General features: G+C 42.6%; 1 protein-coding gene across 1 annotated transcript in view; it reads right to left on the reverse strand.

The window, feature by feature from the left end:
- pcdh15b (protocadherin-related 15b) overlaps positions 1–19,270 on the reverse strand; it is a 591,688-nt gene that overhangs the window by 100,715 nt on the left and 471,703 nt on the right. The window contains exon 25 of the mRNA XM_068002764.1: positions 11,022–11,149. Within this exon, the coding sequence (XP_067858865.1) occupies positions 11,022–11,149 (128 nt within the window). The remainder of the gene's footprint in view (positions 1–11,021; positions 11,150–19,270) is intronic.

Consider the following 19,270-nt stretch of genomic DNA (forward strand, 5'->3'; position numbering starts at 1 on the left):
CATACACAGTTAAAAACCAGCTTCACACACAGAAATCACATGCTAGCTTAACTTCATACAATTGATGCAACGATGAGTTGTTTGAGACTGGTGTGTGAGGGAGGGGCCAAACCATTCAATTCAAATATAAACAACTATTGGGATTTGAGTGGCAACTATTTTTGAATTCTACAGTCAGCTCTTTAAATCTCCTTAATCTCAACCATTTTTTGAATATATTTATCAACCCTTTCTGAGTCTATATTTAGCCTTTGAAGAGAGATGATCAGATCAAATAGTTTCCATAGTGAGAAAAAGAAAAAGAATATTACTTACATTACAGTTTAGAACAGCAGTGATGAACTATTTATGATTTTCTATTACACAAGGAGGTGGGTAACAAACGACTACTGTAAAATATATGTTGTGTCATTGCAACTATTCACTTATTTTACTGTTTAGTTTGCTAGTTAAAGTGCAAGGCAAAGTCTAGTGTAGTGTTATTCTGCCACCTTCCAAAGATAAGGCGAATCAGGTGAAGGTATGGGATAAAAACAGGAGCTGAAATAAACTGAAAGATGTTTCATGTTTGTTTCCTTGGGTGTGCTACAAATATGCCTAAATATTTGGGCAAGTGAAATTACTCTTTCTGGGACAACGAGATATCGGGTTCAGCTATGAGACATACAAGCCAAAAATATCAAGAATAAAGAAACAGTAAAGAACCCCAAAAACATAATGGCCAAAATTTCCTGGAGTGGGGCATCTCGTGGCGTGCCCCGTCAGTTAGTGTGCAAAATTAAAGCACATGGGATTGGGGGGAATATACTGGCATGGATTGAGAATTGGTTGACAGACAAGAAACAGAGAGTAGGAATAAACGGGTCTTTTTCCGGGTGGCAGGCAGTGACTAGTGGGGTACCGCAGGGATCGGTGCTTGGACTCCAGCTATTCACAATACATATCAATGATTTGGATGAGGGGACTAAATGTAACATTTCCAAGTTTGCAGATGACACGAAGCTGGGGTGTAATGTGAGCTGTGAGGACGATGCAAAGAGGCTCCAATGTGACTTAGACAAGTTGGGTGAGTGGGCAAGAACATGGCAGATCCAGTTTAATGTGGATAAATGTGAGGTTATCCACTTTGGTTGTAAAAACAGAAAGGCAGATTATTATCTGAATGGTGATAGATTGGGAAAAGGGGAGGTGCAATGAAATCTGGGTGTCCTTGTACACCAGTCGCTGAAAGTGAGCGTTCAGGTGCAGCAAACAGTTAGGAAGGCAAATTGTATGTTGGCCTTCATTGCAAGAGGATTTGAGTACAGGAGCAGGGATGTCTTACTGCAGTTATACAGGGCCTTGCTGAGACCGCATCTGGAGTATTGTGTGCAGTTTTGGTCCCCTTATCTGAGGAAGGATGTCCTTGTCATGGAGGGAGTGCAACGAAGGCTTGCCAGACTGATTCCTGGGCTGGCAGGACCGACATATGAGGAGAGATTGGGTCGACTAGGCCTATATTCACTAGAGTTTAGAAGAATGAGAGGGGATCTCATTGAAACATATAAAATTCTAACAGGACCAGACAGACTAGATGCACGGAGAATGTTCCCGATGGCTGGGGAGTCCAGAACCAGGGGTCACAGTCTCAGGATACGGGGTATGCCATTTAGAACCGAGATGAGGAGAAATTTCTTCACTCAGAGGGTGGTGAACCTGTGGAATTCTCTACCATAGAAGACAGTGGAGGCCAAGTCACTAGATGTATTCAAGAAGGAGATAGATATATTTCTTAATGTTAAAGGGATCAAGGGATATGGGGAAAAAGCGGGAACAGGGTACTGAGTTAGACGATCAGTCATTATCATTTTGAATGGTGGAGCAGGCCCGAAGGGCTGAACGGCCTACTCATGCTCCTATTTTTTATGTTTCTATGTTCCTTAAACTGCACATTTGCTGCATTTATGCCGTTGCATGAAATATCAATTCAGTCCTTGTACCCTTTTGTTTTTCATGGAAACCGAAGTTTCCCTTCTTTCTGTCTCTTCCCCATTTTGATTTCCCTCTTACACTTTCTACCCCAAATTAGATCAACAGGAGGGGCTTTTTCTAAAGTTCATGGTGAGGTCCCTGCTGCTCACCTTACCTCCTTTGAATCACCTGACTTTCATTGCTCTCTGACCTCAGAAGATTTACATGCTGTCTCTCTCACTCTCCTGACCTTGGTAACTCTTTCAGCTGTATTTTCCTCTGTTGAAATTTTAACTAAACCATAGATATGAGAAAGAAGGGGAGTAATGTCAGTAGAAAGTGCCAATTTATCATGTGCCATGTTACCACTGATCTAAGGATTGATACACTCCCAAAACAGATTAATGAACGAAAACATTAATGAATGTACTCAAAAGAGAATTGTGTAAGCAAATTTAATTTTTTTTTGTAATGTGTACTTGAGTTTATTATTTTAGAAAGCTTATTTTGAGCTATGAACAATTCTGTTTAAAGAAAAATGATGCAGAAAAGGGTTTTTGAAAGAAAATTTTGAGCAATCCAATTGGTTTAGTTTCTGCTTTTTATTGGTTATTTTCTGCTCAGTCTTTGTAGTTACTTAATTCTGACACATTGTGCACAAAAGACTTAAAAAAATTGGGTGATTTAATTGTTCCAATTTGTGTTTTATTTCTATGCGTTTATGGCTTCTCTCAGTTCGAGAGTTTTGATTTGTCTCTGATTTACGAACATGAAATGTAGTAAATTTGCATATAATTAGCCAATACTAAAGTGCAGTACAGTGTCTTGGAACAATAGGGGTGTTATGCAATGAAACACAGTGCAATCGAGATCTCTGATTTATGGTGACTATAAGTCGAATTCCATGTTTTTTATCAGTTATTCTAGAATTCCTTCTGGTGTTTGAGGATCAAATTCCACAACTATCCATTTTTCTGTGAAAAATGTAATAAGTGATCTTTATTATTATATGCTATTTTACTTATGTGTCTAATTTTTATCTGTTACTTATTTAAAGACTAAGAGACAAGGTGAGGTGTTAGGTAACTTATTGCAGATTGAAGGTAGGTATGTGAGCTGGACGGGGAGTGAGGGTTCTGGGGATTACCAACAATTATAGGAAATGGCTCAGCTTTGGTCACATTGTAGTTGGTTCTGGGATATGAATGTAGTGCAGAGGGGCAACTTCAGGCTTGGTAGGATTAAGTGGTGGAATGTAGGGTTTGGCTTAGTGGGTGATTCGAGGTTTGGCAGCAGTGAAGATCCCAGAGTTCAGTAAAAGTGAGTTGGGATCCCAAGTATGGCAGCATGTGGAGGGGAGCCTGGGATCTAGGAGCACTGGGAGAAGGTACAGAGATCAGGAGGGTGCCAGAGTGAACTGGAAGGGTGGTTTTAGGGTCTGGTAGCAGTAGGGAGGGGGTTCTGGGTGTGGTCGAATTGGAAGGGGTGGGGTGGGGGATCTAGTTGTGCCAGGGCGAGGTATCAGGATTTGGCAGCACTGTGGAGTGTCCCAGGGTCTGGGAGCAGTGAGGAGTGGGATCTCTCAATCTCTCAGTTTAGAAACACTAGGAAGCAGGATCCCAACATCTGGCAGCAGTAGGCAGAGTTTTAGGGCATGTCAGGACAGCAGAAAAGAGGCCAAGGGTCTTGGAGCATTGTGGAGTGGTGGTGAAAGGTATCAGGATCAGTAATGGGGGCATAGGTTCCTGGTTTGTGGGAGCAATGGAGGGGAGAGTAATGGTGTCTGGAACTCTGGGGATGGAGCCCAGGATGTGTCAGGACTGGAACACAAGTTCCTGGGATGCGCATGTGCCATGGGCAGGGGCCTGGGATCTGGCAACACTGGGAAGGAGATTCCTGGGTCGGGTAGTATTGGGGTTGAGAGCTGGGATCGCTGTGGAAGAGTGTCCTTGGATCTGGAACAGAGTGGGGAATGTTGGGATCTGAAAGCACCAAGAAGGTGGTTCCCATGGACTATCAGCACTGAGAACAGAATCCTGGTGTCTGAGAATACTTGAAAGGAGGGGAGTCCTGGGAGGGAGGTTCTGAGTGTATTGGAGGGGAAACCTGATTTGTGGAAGCAATGGGGGTCTCAGTGTTGGATTCTAGAGTCCTGGAAAACTGAAATGGGGGTCCAGTCTTGAAGTTCTGGGGGGCAGGGGGGAGGATTATGGTGTTTGGGAGCTTTGAGGTTGGGTGGGAGGTTGCCACACTCTGGAAGCATTGGAAGGGAACAGACCCAGAGAATATGGCGCAACCTATCCCAGACCTTTTGTCAGCTGCCAATGCACTTCCACACCATGTTCCTGAGCTGTCAGTCCCATTCCCCACCTGAAGCCAGTTTCTACTGCTTCAACACTGTATTTGACAACTGTAGGCATGTATTTGGTTGGTAAATACAGTATTGAAAAGTATTTCATGCTGAAGACTCTCTTTGGGTTGAGAATGGGCCTGATGGCTCAGGGACAAATGTGAGAGGAGGGCTCTAGACAGTCGGGGAGGGGGGTGGGGGGGGGGAAAAGCATTAGGTGGGCATGGCAAGTAAGGGTGGGCTGGGAATGTACCAGCGGGGAACAGGTCATGGAAGTCAGGGTGAATCAGGTATCCAATGTGGCACATGAGGATGGAGCAGAAACTCAAGCCCCAGGCCTGAGAGAGATTTGGATGTGAATTTAAGTGCATGAAAAATCTTACCGAAGAAACAAATCAGCAGACCGTACAGCGCCTCTGATTTATAAGTATCTCAGGGATCGAGACCAAGAGGGAATCAAAGCACCATGAGTAACAAGTCTTGTTACTTATTGCTGAATAGATTGCCTTCCCGATGAATGGTCATTTGTAGTACAATACTATCCAGCAAAGCTTGCTAAATGCAACGCTAAAATGCAAACGGATTCACATGAACAATAAAACCTAGTCTACCCTCGTCAGAGAATAGCCAAATGAAACCTATCAAAGACCTACTTATGGCAGGGAATTCTCTTCAATGATCTGTCCCTTGCGACAAGATGCACATAAAGTTTTTTTTTAACAATTAAATCCAGGTTTCTGACTGTGATTATTTGTGGAATTAGGCTGTTTGACCAGATTAGTGCTGATTTGTCTCCATTTGTCACTGTTAAGAAAGTAATTGTGTTCTGAAACTGGAAGATTACCACAATCATCCCTGTTACCCTGTTGAGTTTAATTTGTGATGCTGCCAAATTAGCGAGGATTAATCTTTGTAAGAACGGGAGTTAACCAATCCTCTCATTAAGATATATAGGAGGCGCTTCAGGTGACGGGGGTCTGGGGCCAATGGGAACTCAGCTTCTGAATTTGGATCCTTTCAGAAGTTGCACTTCTGAGCTCTCTTGACTCTTCCCATACTGATATATTAAATAGATGCTCTCTTACAGCAATTGCTCGAGCATTATTGTGTTTCTGTGTTAAGACTTACGAGCAGTCCTGTTATTTCTAAATATTGGCTAGTGTTGAAAAATACAGCAAATTCTTTCTGTTGAAGGTATGATAAACTTCTTTATTCTCATTTTGAAAAAAAAATGGATATTTTGTTAAGTCGTTGAATAGTTTTTCATTGAGTAGTTAGTATGGTTGTGTACACATTGGGAATATGGAATTGTTTTGGGGGCCGTGATAAATTGGTAATAGTGTCTGTGTCAGAGGATATCAAGGATCCTGTCCAAGTACAGTGGTGGACTTGCAGCTTTGGGTCATTATCTTTTAGCTTTGGAAAGGGGCTCAATGACCTCTTTCTAATTGTCCTAATCTTTCCTTCTTGAGTGGTGACCTGGGGTATGTGTGTGCATTTGCTTCAGTTATGGAAGTTTCGAGGAAGGGGCTTCAGTATGCTGTGTATTTCCACAGCTCCAAGTTGACCTGTACATTACCTACAACAACTGTGAATGTCCCACTGATGTATCATTGACAATTTTTTTTCTTGGGTGGGTTGTATTTTGCCACTGGGGAAAATGTATCTTTTGCAGATGATGGTGACAGTTGCACTTGTCTGCATGTTCTCGGGTGGGGCAGGTGCTTAACTGTCCAGTGGATAGGTCAGCTCTGCATCGGATAAACCAATGCAGCACAGGCAGGGGTCTACAGGGACCATGAGATCCATCATTGTCTTTGTGGCCTAAAAGAACTGTGTTCAAGAAGATAGCCATTTTAAATAAAAAGGTAAGTTCAAAAGTAGTTACCTTGAAGATAAACTCAACAACCCCAAACCATTGCCAGGGAGGATATATCTACTGAGAGATATGTGATTTTAATCATTCATTTATCTTTGCTGTAACAAGCAGCAAACAAAAAGATTGAGCCCTTGCAGCCTGTAAGGGGATTTTTTTTTATATAATGCACTGCCACGAAAGCAGGCTTGAAATGAATTTAAATGAGGGAATTAATACAATGGTAACCTTTTCACTGCACCTTTGATGTTAACAATAAAGTAGTTGCTGTGTATGGGGGGGATGTTTGAGACCCCATGCCCTTGCATGCAGTGAGTGGCTTGTCACAAAATCGCAGGAGCACTGACTGATTTTCCAAGGATGGAACATCACAGGCAGAGCAAGCACAACTTCCCAATAACAACTTGCATTTATATAGTGCCTTTAAACATTGGGATGTTTAAGTGATTAAACATCCCAAGGCGCTTCACAGGAGTGTTTTCAAACAAAGTTTTACACCAAGCCACAGAAGGAGATATTAGGACAGTTGGTCAAAGAGGTAGTTCTTAAGAAGGGTCTTGAAGAGGGAGAGAGAAGTAGAGAGGTGGAGAGGTTTAGGGAGGAAATTCCAGAACTTAGGGTCTAGGCATATAAGCTGCCCAATGCACGTGAGGCACAGGGTCTCTGAAAATTCCCCCCTTGATCTCTATGCTTTGATGAAAGAATGTAAAATCATCTAGCTGCTGATTTAAAAGAAATTCAGCAAGCATTAGAGGATTGGTACTCGTACAAAGTGCAGGTTGGGAAATTGCAGGTCTGATTTTCTATCTTTGTAGAGAATGGATAGAAATTGAGGGGCTCTGCGCCCACGATTTCCCGTCTGACGCTCCCTGTGAACACTGATCTTCACCTAGAGGCCTGACTGGGGAATCGGCCCCTTTATATTTCATACTCTCTAATGTAAGAATGAAGTAAATGAGAAGGTGCATTACAGACAACTAATTTCCAGAGGACACCTTGCGTTACATTGTGATATCAAAGCTGTCGGATAATATTCGCTGCTCCATTTTTAACTTTTGAAAATCCATGCCAGACCAGCAGCAGTGGTTTAATGAATTTATAAGGAGGCTGTGGTAGTCAGGTCAGTTCAGGTCATGTCAAGTTCCACATGTACGCTGACGCCTCCCAGCTCTACCCCACCACCACTTCCATCGGCCCCTCCACTGTCTCTGATTTCTCACACTGCTTGTCCGACATCCACTACTGGATGAGCAAAAATTTCCTCCAACTAAATATTGCAAAGACCAAAGCCATTGGCTTCGGTCCCCGCCACCGTTCCCTAGCCACTGACTCCATCCCTCTTTCTGGCCACTGTATGAGGCTGAACCAGATCATCCGTAACTTTAACGTCCTATCTGACCCTTCGATGAGCTTCCGACCACTTATCCGCTCCATCACCAAGACCGCCTACTTCCACCTCCGTAACATCGCTCGTCTCTGCCACTGCCTCAGCTCATCTGCTGCTGAAACCCTCATCCATGCCTTTGTTACCTCTAGACTCGACTATTCCAATGCTCTCCTGGCCGGCCTCCCATCTTCACCCTCCCTAAACTTGAGCTCATCCAAAACTCTGCTGCCTGTATCCTATCTTGTCCAAATCCCTTTCTCCCATCCCCCCTGTGCTTGCTGACCTACATTGGCTCCCGGTCTGGGAATGCCTCGATTTTAAAATTCTCATCCATGTTTTCAAATCCCTCCATAGCCTCACCCCTTCCTATCTCTGTAACCTCCTCCAGCCCTACAACCCTCCGAGATCTCTGCGCACCTCCAATTCTTGCTTCACCATTGGCGGCCGTGCCTTCCACTGCCTAGGCCCTAAGCTCTAGAAATCCCCCCCTAAACCCTCCACCTCTCTCTCCTCCTTTAAGACGCTCCTTAAAACCTACCTCTTTGACCAAGCTTTTTATCACCTGTCCTAATATCTCCTTATGTGGCTCGGTGTCAAATTTTGTTTGATAATCACTCCTGTGAAGTGCCTTGGGTCGTTTTATTACTTTAAAGGCCCTATATAAATGCAATTTGCTGTTGTGGTAGAATACAGGAGGAAAATGGCACAATACATAGGAGCACCATTTAATGGAGGAAACTGGGGGGCTGAGAGTCTCCAGCATACTCCAGCCTATCACCGGCAGCATTGCACTGGAAAGGCCAGATATTAGGCCTGACCAGAAATTTCATAACCTTAACTTGAAGCTTCATGGGCCCCAATATTCCTGGGGCTTCCACTCTTGTCGCGTAAATACAGCAAAGCTGACCCCACCCACCCTAGCTCCAGGCTGCAGTCCCCGTCCCAATTTCCAGGGACGGGGTCATGTTGGGGCAGACCACTAGCATTTTCAGGGATGCATCAGTGGCACCTGTCCTAGACCGTCCTGATCCACCCTTCCTGTTCCTCCTGAGAACCCCTCGAAGACCAAATGGGCCGAACATAAAAAAGTTCTTTTTTTTTCCATTCTTCAACTCTCACTGGAGCCATTCTGATGCTAGAGAAATTAATGGATCCCTCCTGGGTTGATGACCTTAGTCTAGTGAAGGGTTGGGGCCTTCATAAGGCCTCAAAGGGATTCACATCAGGTCTCATGAGTTCTACTGAGGTATTTTAAGGGCTTAAAGGGAGGAATTTCCCAGGAAAGCCTAGGAACTCCCCATAACATTCCCCTTTGACAAAGGTCCAGTCTAAGGACAGAATCCTGGCAGGATCAAGTTCTGGCCTATGTTCCTGCCCCTTCCCCTTGGCAGAAATTGGGCTTATGCCTTTTGCAGTCCCAGGAATTTTGGGGCCATGGATAATTTAGTTACTTTTACACTGTCCAACTTCTGTTCTAATTTCTCACTCTGAGGCAGAAACAGAATCAGTTGGGGTTTGTAGCTCTGGATATAAAGCAGGGTGTTTGCAAACATAAAAATGCATTTTCTCAGAAGAAGCTTAGGACTGAAACAATGACATGATAGGAAGTGACTTTGATCAGCAGTGAGATCAAATGGACAGAAGAGATTCCAAGCCTAATTCATGGACAATGCTTCTGAGACCCCATTTACAGCAGCTGGCAGTCCAATAAAGTAGAAAAACAGCCCCAGAGGCCTTTTTGTTCCCAGGACCCAGTATTTGCGAGTTTCCAGCCCCAATTGCAATGATTGGGACTCTGAGAGTTGGATAATTCGGCCTTTTAATGAAATCTGTGCTGCATACGATTGTACAGTACCTTCAAGGTCTCATTATATTATATCATCCTCAAAATGAATTTCCATGTAGCTACATGCAATTTTCACAAATGATGAAAGCATTTCAGATCTTTTTTTTACTGATGCGATAAAAGAAGCCTCACCTATTGTGTGACCCACTTGAGATAATTTTCTGGTTGGAGTGAAGAACGTTACTAGTGCTGAGGATCAGTGTCCTTTGAGGTTTTCCAGCATCACTCCCTGGCCAGGAGGGGAGGCAGTAGCCTGCGCTTAGATTTTTACCATTTCACATTTGAGGCAACCTCTTGGAGATGTACAAGTGTCTCCTGGGGGGAATTAATAATTTTCCCTTTCTCCCTGCGAGGGTGTGTATAACCTCCATGCCGTACTTTAGTTTTAATCAAACAAGCCCAGATCGTGAGCTTGTGGTAGGCCACAACCAAATTCTGTGCCTGCATTCAAACGTGTCAATATGCTGCATAACTGCTTTTATGTTCGAGAGCTTTAAAAGAACTAGAGAGTAAATTTTTAACTTACCGATTGGTGTTGGTGAAAAAAGACTGTTTCTAAACAGCTGGCCAATCCATAATGCAGTTTTACATCTAGGTTTACATTGAAGCTCTACTCCTACTTATGAAAGATGAACGCTAGTACCTAAAACTGCATTTAAAGGGCTTTACTTTAAGAGTTACATTCAAATTTTTTGGTGGATCCCAATAATGACTTTGAGGTCATTTTCACTTTGGGTGGTGGCAGCAAATTGACGGAATGGTAGCAGATCGGCCCCCCCCGTTATACACACCACCCGATTTTCCTTTCCAATTCAGTTTGCGTTGGCCTCTGTGCCTAATCCACACTAAGTTCAGTTATGAAATCATAAAAATAGCAATTGTTGCTACCACTGCCATTAGAGTATTAGTTCAAACTTTAATACTGACTTTTTGATTGTATTAGGAGAGACTTAACAGCCACAAAAATCTATATCAAAATTAAATTTTGGATTTTCCTCCAATTAACTACATTCTTTATTAAATAAGCAATTTGAAATGATTAATGGTAAGGTGACGCACAAGCAGACAGGGAAACACTTCCTAAAAACACAACTTCAATGGATCCTAAAACCAGTAGTAGCTCTTCTAATCTATGCTGGGTATATGTAAAGATTCAAATCTGGCTAAAATCATTTCGATAACTGAAATACAGTCTACTCTCCTTAATTGAAGTTGCTTAATTACCTGCGATTTGAACTGAAATTGTACAAAAAATGCCTTCTGCGCTGTTTTAGTTAAATTACTTAAATTGAACAACTGGATAATTCCATTTTTTTCAAGCAAAAAATGGCTGAATTAACAGGAGTCGACTGTATATATGACTATCAGCAACATTTATCTTAAAAGTAATAACTTGCAGCTTTTTGTAGGGATTAATGTCTGAAGGTGATTTTGTACAAATACTAGCTTATCTGGATCATGTAGCAATACAACAAGCTTAAGATTTAGATCAAGTCAGACACCACTAGGAATTTCTATTGCTTTTCACAGTAACCAATTTAAGTAAATGAAAGCTGCAGCTCAGATCATTATAGAGTCTCCACTAACCAGCAAATTCATCATCTTCACTCACCTTAACACGCAGCACAGACGTGAATGTCTTGGCATCTTCAGTCACCCCACCCAGGTAGAGAGACTTGGTGAAAACAGGGGCATGGTCATTTTCATCTTGTACCTCGATAAAAACCTTAGCTGTGTTTGCTAGAAGAGAAAATTTGAAATTGCTGATTGACACTCGCTGATAGATATGCATTATTTAAACTAATAAATTATGAAAAAGGCAAGTATAATAGCCCATAATTAAAGCCTGCTGCTGAAGTAAAGGACTCCACTGTTCTGCTATAGTGAGCTGTGTGCATATCTTTGCAATCCAGGGAGATTGTGCAATATCTTGAATTTTATCTCAATTTATTTGAAAGCTAATTATTTTAAATGTGTTGTGCACAATTGCATTTGAATACATGTTATACCTCATCACTGTGTAATTTCTTTGCTACTCAGTATTGGCATGCCGTTACTCCTCATTACAGCAACCAACATTTGCCTGCAAATATGGCCCAGATTAAAGTATATAAGATCACCATAAACGTACTCACCTGGTGGCTCAACAGCCAATGTGCCATGTGATATGTTACTGAGCTTACGCTGAGTTACCCCATTTCTGCTGGAGTGGTACTAGGACTGCAAATGGGCTCAGCATTCCTCGCCTAGTGTGAAAGGTTATTTAGGCGGGGTGGGTGGTGGCAAAGGGAGAGGGGAGGGGTTAGGGGGGAAAGGTAGCCAAGGCTCCAGTTCTTAGAAAGTGCACACGTGTGATATAGGATCAGGGTTGGCTATAATGACCTCCGCCCACAGTTTAATAAATTGTCATTACTCGCTGTCTGGGCTCACAAATGGAAAATGGTCACTTGCATAAAATTCTAGAAGGATGTCACTGCTACAAGAACTGTATTGCCTAATGTCTTAAGGAAAGTCTGGAAGGAATTTGAGGACAGGGGAAAATTACAATTAACTTAAATCGAGCATCAAGTCACAATATTATAGGAATAAATATGATTTTGAGTGTAAACTTATTTCACCATATGTATGACACTGAGGGGGAATAAAACAAACATCCATAAGCAATTTAAAACCTTATCAATCTATCTCTCAGGGTAACCTTAGCCCTAAAATCTTTCTTTGGTACTAGTTCTAGCTCTTTAAGAAGTGAGCAATTTCAACAAATATCCTTCCAGAAATTAAAGTTTGCTGGAAAAATATCAACACAAATTGATTATAAAAAAAACTAGGAGCTCTAATCAATCAGCAGGACTGTTTTCTCAAAAGTTGTTAAAGATACAGCAAAACTGAGATTAAATCATCAGTTCGGACTATTGATTTTTGTCTCCTGTACCCATAATTCTCCTACACACTTTTAATTTGAGCAGAGTGCCCCCATGCATAAAATCTAACTAATAAAAGGAAGAAAATAATGTGGAAACAGAAGATTCAGGGGGAAACTCAAAACCAGTATTTCTCGATACTCCAGCATTTATGGACATCCATGATATGATCAGCATGACAAATAACTGGAAATTTGCTTAATTATAAACATGACTAACTACAAACATTAGCACCTCACAGGAATTTAACAGGTAGTTACTTATGCAAGGTATTGTGATCAAAAATCAAATGGTACCAGGGATGAAGTTATGTGGAGAGACTGGAAAAGCTGGGATTGTTCTCCTTAGGGCAGAGACGGTTAAGAGGAGATTTGATAGAGGTGTTCAAAATCATGAACGGTTTTGGTAGAGTGAATAAGGAGAAACTGATTCCAGTGGCAGAAGGGTTGGTAACCAGAGGACACAGATTTAAGGTGATCGGCAAAAGAACCAGAGGCGACATGAGGAAACATTTTTTTATGCAGCGAGTTGTTATGATCTGGAATGCACTGCCTGAAAGGGTGGTGGAAACAGATTCAAAAATAACTTTCAAAAGGGAATTAAATAACTACTTGATGGGAAAACAGGGCTATGGGGAAAGAGCAGGGGAGTGGGACTAATTGGATAGCTCTTTCAAAGAATCGGCATAGGCACAATGGGCCGAATGGCCTCCTTCTGCGCTGTATCATACTATGACGCTATGAATTAAAGTCTCAGTAGTGCTTCATCCTCTTGCCTCCTGGATACTGTGCATTGAATTTAATATATTCTCAGTCAGCTAATTATGAGGCACTGTACTTTAGAGAAATGCTTCTGAGTCTGAAGCATCTCGCCCCAGGAAGAAAAAGATAATTTTGGCCTCGCATTTAATTTTTGAGCTGTAGGTTTAGCCTTTTCATTGCAGCAAAAATACTAAAGGTGATCCAATGTTTTATTTCTTCATAATTTGGACATAACCGTATGGTATTTGTGCTGCTTATGAAAATTGAGGAGTTTTTTTTTTAAAACATAATTTCTATCCTTTGTATTTTGTTGGCTGTTCACTGAGAAAAAAACAGGCATATGCAGAACCATTTTCACTTCAAGTGCTCATTAGAGAGTGCTACCCAGACGCGTGTGGCTTATTTAATGCATACAGTTTAAACATTTATGAATGTATCATTCTGTATTAACTAATTTCCACAAAGCAAGCCATTCAATTTTTCCATTATTGATAACCTCTAAAAGATAGATCACAAGCAATTTGCATACACAAAGCTTATAATCCACAATTGCCATCTTCACTAGAAAATAAGCAAGTCAACGTGCTGCATTTAAAGTTTTACTCTTATTCAAGTTAAATCGTATATGCAATATGAAATGTTATTTACACCAAGATTGTTTCAACCTCAGCTTCTCCAATCTATCCACAGAACTGAAGTCCTACGTCCCTGGAACCAATCCAGTAAATCTCTTCTACACCCTCTCTAAGGCCTTCACATCCTTCCGAAAATGCAATGCCCAGAATTGGACACAATACTCTAGTTGTGGCCAAACCAGTGTTTTATAAATGTTTATTATAACTTCCTTGCTTTTGTACTCTATGCCTTTATTTATAAAGCCCAGGATCCCATATGCTTTTTCGGTTGCTTTCTCAACCTGTCCTGCCACCTTCAATGATTTGTGCACATATACCCCCAGATCTCTCTGTTCCTGCGCCCCCTTTACAATTGTACCCTTCAGTTTAAATTGCCTCTCCTCGTACTTCCTACCAAAATGTATCACTTTGCACTTCTCTGTGTTAAATTTCACCTGCCACGTATCCGCCCATTCCACCAGCCTGTCTATGACCTCTTGAAGTCTATCACTATTCTCTTCACTGTTTACTACACTTCCAAGTTTTGTGTCATCTGCAAATTTTGAAATTGTGCCCTGTACACCCAAGTCCAAGTCATTAATATATATGAAAAAAAGCAGTGGTCCTAGCGCACGTATTAAAATCCTTGCAGTAATTATGTATCTTGCATGTTCTACTGCTACAACGCAGAAGGGAATAGGCTTTGTCACATGAGATTTGGTGACTTTGTTGGGTTCATTGTTAGCGAACAGAAATCTACGGAACTCATCGGCAGGGCTGGAACTTTAAGCCCCGTCCAAATCATTATCACTGACTTAAATACTTGAACACGTCTTCTGTCTGCTAGTATATCTAAAGCAACATACCAGTACATTACCAGTGAAGCCCACTGAAGCAAGTATAGAAGTTTAGGAGACACCTAGATTTGTTTTGGAAAAAAGAAGGAATAGATAGGTATGGTGTAAAGATGGTGTTGAAACCAATCAAGAAAAGAATGAGATTGCTGGACTGAGTCTCTTTTGATCCTAAAATGTCCTATGTTCCCTATCTAACCAAAAACATGGACTAGGCTTCCTAATAGGTCCAATGGTTTCATCTCGCAGTCATTCTACTGATGCCTATTTCATCAAAAAACTTCCCCCTCAGTCCTCCTTTGATAGTTTACATTTCTAGACCTTTCCTGAGATAGCTGCTTCTTCTCTAACATCTTTCTAAAGTAATTTATTTTTCTGCTAACCATTCCTGTCAAAATCTTCTTCTCTGAAGCCTTCTCTCTAGATCATTAACTTCCTTGCAAGGGACAGTCCAGGTCAAAGTCCAGCCTTATGGATTGCAATTTAGAAATAGTTGGTCCACCTCATATCAGCTGTTTGTATGTCACACACTCATTATTTAGGTGTCACCATTTCTGTCATGTCTTTAGATGATCCCCCCAATAGGATTTCCCGTTATTAAGTGCATCACTGGCTCCAAGTCACATTTACAGCTGCACTTCTACTACTCAGTGGCGCCCTGAAAGCTAAAGATCTTCAAATCACAATTTCAGACTTGGAGCCTTCACAGCCCGGTACTGTAGCCAGCATTGATTGCAACCTTTCTCCTGGACAGCCCTCCAATATCAGGCAAATAAAAAATTATTTGTTTTTACATGCCTTTTCCTTTACTAAAATAATGTATTGCCTCTTTTTGGGACTCCTTTACATCCCTGAAAATTTAAGTTTTCTTTTGCTTCTGACCCCACTCCCTACTCTTCTTTAGGCCTCCCACTGTAGTCTTCATTGCACATGCCCCCAGATTCCCCAACTCTTTGTTAGAAAGTCCTGCTGTGGGACAGGTGTACTGTATGTGTTGGGAGGTCTGGACCGGGATGGCAGAAACTGATTGGGTGTTACTGCCAGACACAGCAACGGTCTTTCTTGTTATTTCTTCCCACCTCACCAGGAAGTCAGCAGCCTTTCACTGTCTGCTAGGGCCCATTAATCTGTTATGGTGTGAAGTCATCTCTTTCATATGCAGGTGCGTGGAGCGCCTTAATTGCACTGGCAGCGTTGCATGACGGCCACAACATCTGCCTTGTGATCTACTATCCAAGAAGCCTTGTGGTTTGGGCTAGAGAGTCTTGGGAGAAATAACAGTCAGCCAGAATGGAGAGTTTTGTCCATATTAGAGATGCAATTCTATCCTCAGGCACATTAGCAGTAGCCAGGAGGAGATGACCCTCGCCAGTGTTCTATGTAGGGAACTGCACAGGCTAGACTTTGATACTGCCAGCAATCTGCCCCTCAGGTCATGCAACCCTGGTGATATCATTTTCTGGTGTTCCTCTGCTTTAAGTGTTCAAAGCATTCCTATTGCCAGCAGAGAATGTCACTGATCTCTCCATCATTCAGTATGAACACTGAAGATCAAGTCAGTTAAGTCATCTTCTACCAGCAGAGGGCACTACTATGGACATATACAGAGACCATGAAATATACATTTCACTTACTCAGGAAACATTTAAAAAATTCATTCTCATCATTATCTTTACCATGTTCCATCAACTGTGTCTATTTTTGATTACAAATAGAGCTACAGGAAGTTCTTACAATTGGAATGGTTTCTGGTATGGTTTCTGGTATGACAAAGGACGAAAGGCAGACTCAGTCATGGCTGTTGATGTGTTTTACTCTGTTACTGTAGTGCCTCCTGTGGAGTACGTGTGACCTGGTGTCATCTTAGCACAGAAGATTCCCTCAATGGAAGAGAGTGGCAACCAGATTTTTCTGAAACTCCTGTTGATTCCCCTCCTCAATTGAAAGGATAGTGGTGGCCTCCAGAGGAGATATTTCAGAGCTGCGGTGTTAGATTTAGTGAAGTCTTTTCCCCATTAATGCCAGATCTGAACTGGACTTAAAAGTATCAGATCTCTAGATCCCTTAAGTATGTGGAAGTGGACACAGGTGTTGGACACTGCGATCCTTATTCCCAATGGACAAACATGTTGATCCATGCAGCGCAGCTATTTCTATATGTTGCAATACTATTGCAAAATTACCTGATGTATGGAATCTCTTCCCCAGTCATTTATTTACAATAAAACTGGAGTGGTAGGAACAAAATAAACGGAAAATGTGAAAGGAAGGAAGGAGATATATAGATAAATAAAACTAATTTCTCTTGAATTTAGTGCAAATCACTTCCCAATCAATGGTCTAACGTGTAAGGGCTGATTTCCCTGTGCACCCGTGCAGGTGGAATACATCCAAAGGGCACTCATCCTGCAATGAACTCAGGTTCAGGTTATTTACATCGGACAGTTGCTCCACTGGCACAGGCCCTCCACATGCCAGGGCCTAGTATCTGCAAGGCTTTGGGCCTAAGAGACCTACAGCAATGGGAATGGCTGCCAGCACCGAGTCCTACTGGCTCCTGTCCAGAGGAGCTACATTGTCGATCCAGATCCCTGGGGGTAATGAAAAGGCTCATCTTAGGTTGCCTGCTCTTTGCTGCTTGTTCCTCTCTTTCCAATCGGAAAGAGGCTGGGCTTTTCAAAATGAGCACCGTTCTGGAGTTGGGGGTGAGGAAAATGAGGCAGGAGGGCCAGGAAGGCCCCATCCCTTCTCAATACTATGGCAGCCTTGAACCTGCTTAAAAGTGGGAATTTAGGTCATTCTGGATGAATGAACCAAGAGGGGCTGAATAGCCTCCTCATCTGTAATTAACTTGTGACCTTGTGAATACACAAAGCCTAAATTAAGTGTGCCACTAGATACTCAGCTAGATCTATGATAAAATGTTTTCATTGACAATCATTTTCAATTCCTACGCTCTGGAAATTAACCTTAACGACACATTTGTGTGTTGTCTGAGCAACCACGATTTGTAGTATAAAGACAAATGGTGAGAACGTTGAGATAACTTAAAATGTAATATTAATCGAGTGCACGTCCTGTGCCATGTGGGAAGTCCAGGACCTTTCTCGGAAGGAGGAGGTGCCATCAGCCGGAGGAGCTCGAACTCCGGGTTTCGGAGCTTGAGCAGCGGCTGGCGTCACTGCAGTGCATCCGCGAGGCTGAGAGCCAAATGGACAGCACGTATTAGGAGGGGGTCATCCCGCAGCTTAAGAGAGTGCAGGCAGAGAGGGAATGGGTGACCACCAGTCAGACAAGGAGGACCAGGCAGATAGTGCAGGATTCCGCCAGGTGCATCTCGTTCTCTAACCGGTATTCAGTTCTGAATAATGGTGAGGGTGATGGTCCCTCCGGGGAGTACCTTAGCCAAGTCCACGGCACCACGGGTGGCTCAGCTATACAGGGGACGGGAGAAGGAAGGTCAGGAAAGCAATAGTGATAGGGGATTTTATAGTTAGGGGAACAGACAGGCGTTTCTGCAGTCGTAGATGTGATTCCAGGATGGTACGTTGGCTCCCTGGTGCCAGGATCAAGGATGTCACTGAGCAGCTGCAGAACATTCTGAAGGGGGAGGATGAACAGTCAGAGGTCGTGGTCCATATCGGTACCAACGACATAGGTAGAAAGAGGGATGAGGTTTCGCAGGCAGATTTTAGGGAGCTAGGAAAGACATTAATAAACAGGACCTCAAACGTAGTAATCTCCGGATTACTCCCGGTGCCATGCACTAGTGAGTATAGAAATAGGAGGATAGAGCAGATGAATGCGTGGCTGGAGAGATGGTGCAGGAGGGAGGGCTTTAGATTCCTGGGGCTTTGGAACCAGTTCTGGGGGAGGTGGGACCTGTACGGGCCAGACAGGTTGCACCTCAACAGAGCTGGGACCAATGTCCTCGTGGGGAGGTTCAGTAGTGCTGCGGGGGAGGGTTTAAACTAATTTGGCAGGGGGATGGGCACAAGGATGTAGCATTGGAAAGGAGAAACAAGGTGCACAAAGGATTGGGAGAGACAGCACTAGAGTAAGAAATAGTACAGTATTAGTTGGGATCAGAGTAAGAGAGAATACAAGAAGGTCTAAGATAGGTTTGCAGTGCATGTCTGTAAATGCACGAAGCGTGGTAAATAAGGTTGGTGAGCTGCAGGTGCAAATAGCCACATGGGAATATGATGTCATGGTGATAACTGAGACCTGGCTCAAAAATGGGCAGAATTGGGTACTAAATATTCCTGGATACAAAGTGTTCAGGAAATATAGGGAAGGAAAAAAAAGGAGAGGGGGGGAGTGGCAGTATTGATTAAGAAGAATATTGCAGTGCTGAAGAGAGAGGATGTCCTGGAGGGGTCAAGGACAGAATCTATTTGGTTAGAGTTAAGGAACAATAGAGGTGCCATTACACTACTGGGTGCATTCTATAGGCCACCAATTAGTGAGAAGGATATAGAGGAACAAATTTGCAGGGAAATTACAGAGAGGTGCAAAAGCTATAGAGTAGAGATAACGGGGGATTTCAATTATCCTAATATAGACTGGGAAAGTAATAGTGTAAAAGGCAGAGAGGGGGAAGAATTTCTGAAGTGTGTTCAGAAGAACTTTCTTGATCAGTATGTTTCCGGCCCAACGAGGAAGGAGGCATTGCTGGATCTAGTTCTGGGGAATGAGATGGATCAAGTGG

Source organism: Heptranchias perlo, chromosome 21 (genome assembly GCF_035084215.1).
Source record: "Heptranchias perlo isolate sHepPer1 chromosome 21, sHepPer1.hap1, whole genome shotgun sequence".
In the NCBI taxonomy this organism is placed as follows: Eukaryota; Metazoa; Chordata; class Chondrichthyes; order Hexanchiformes; family Hexanchidae; genus Heptranchias; species Heptranchias perlo.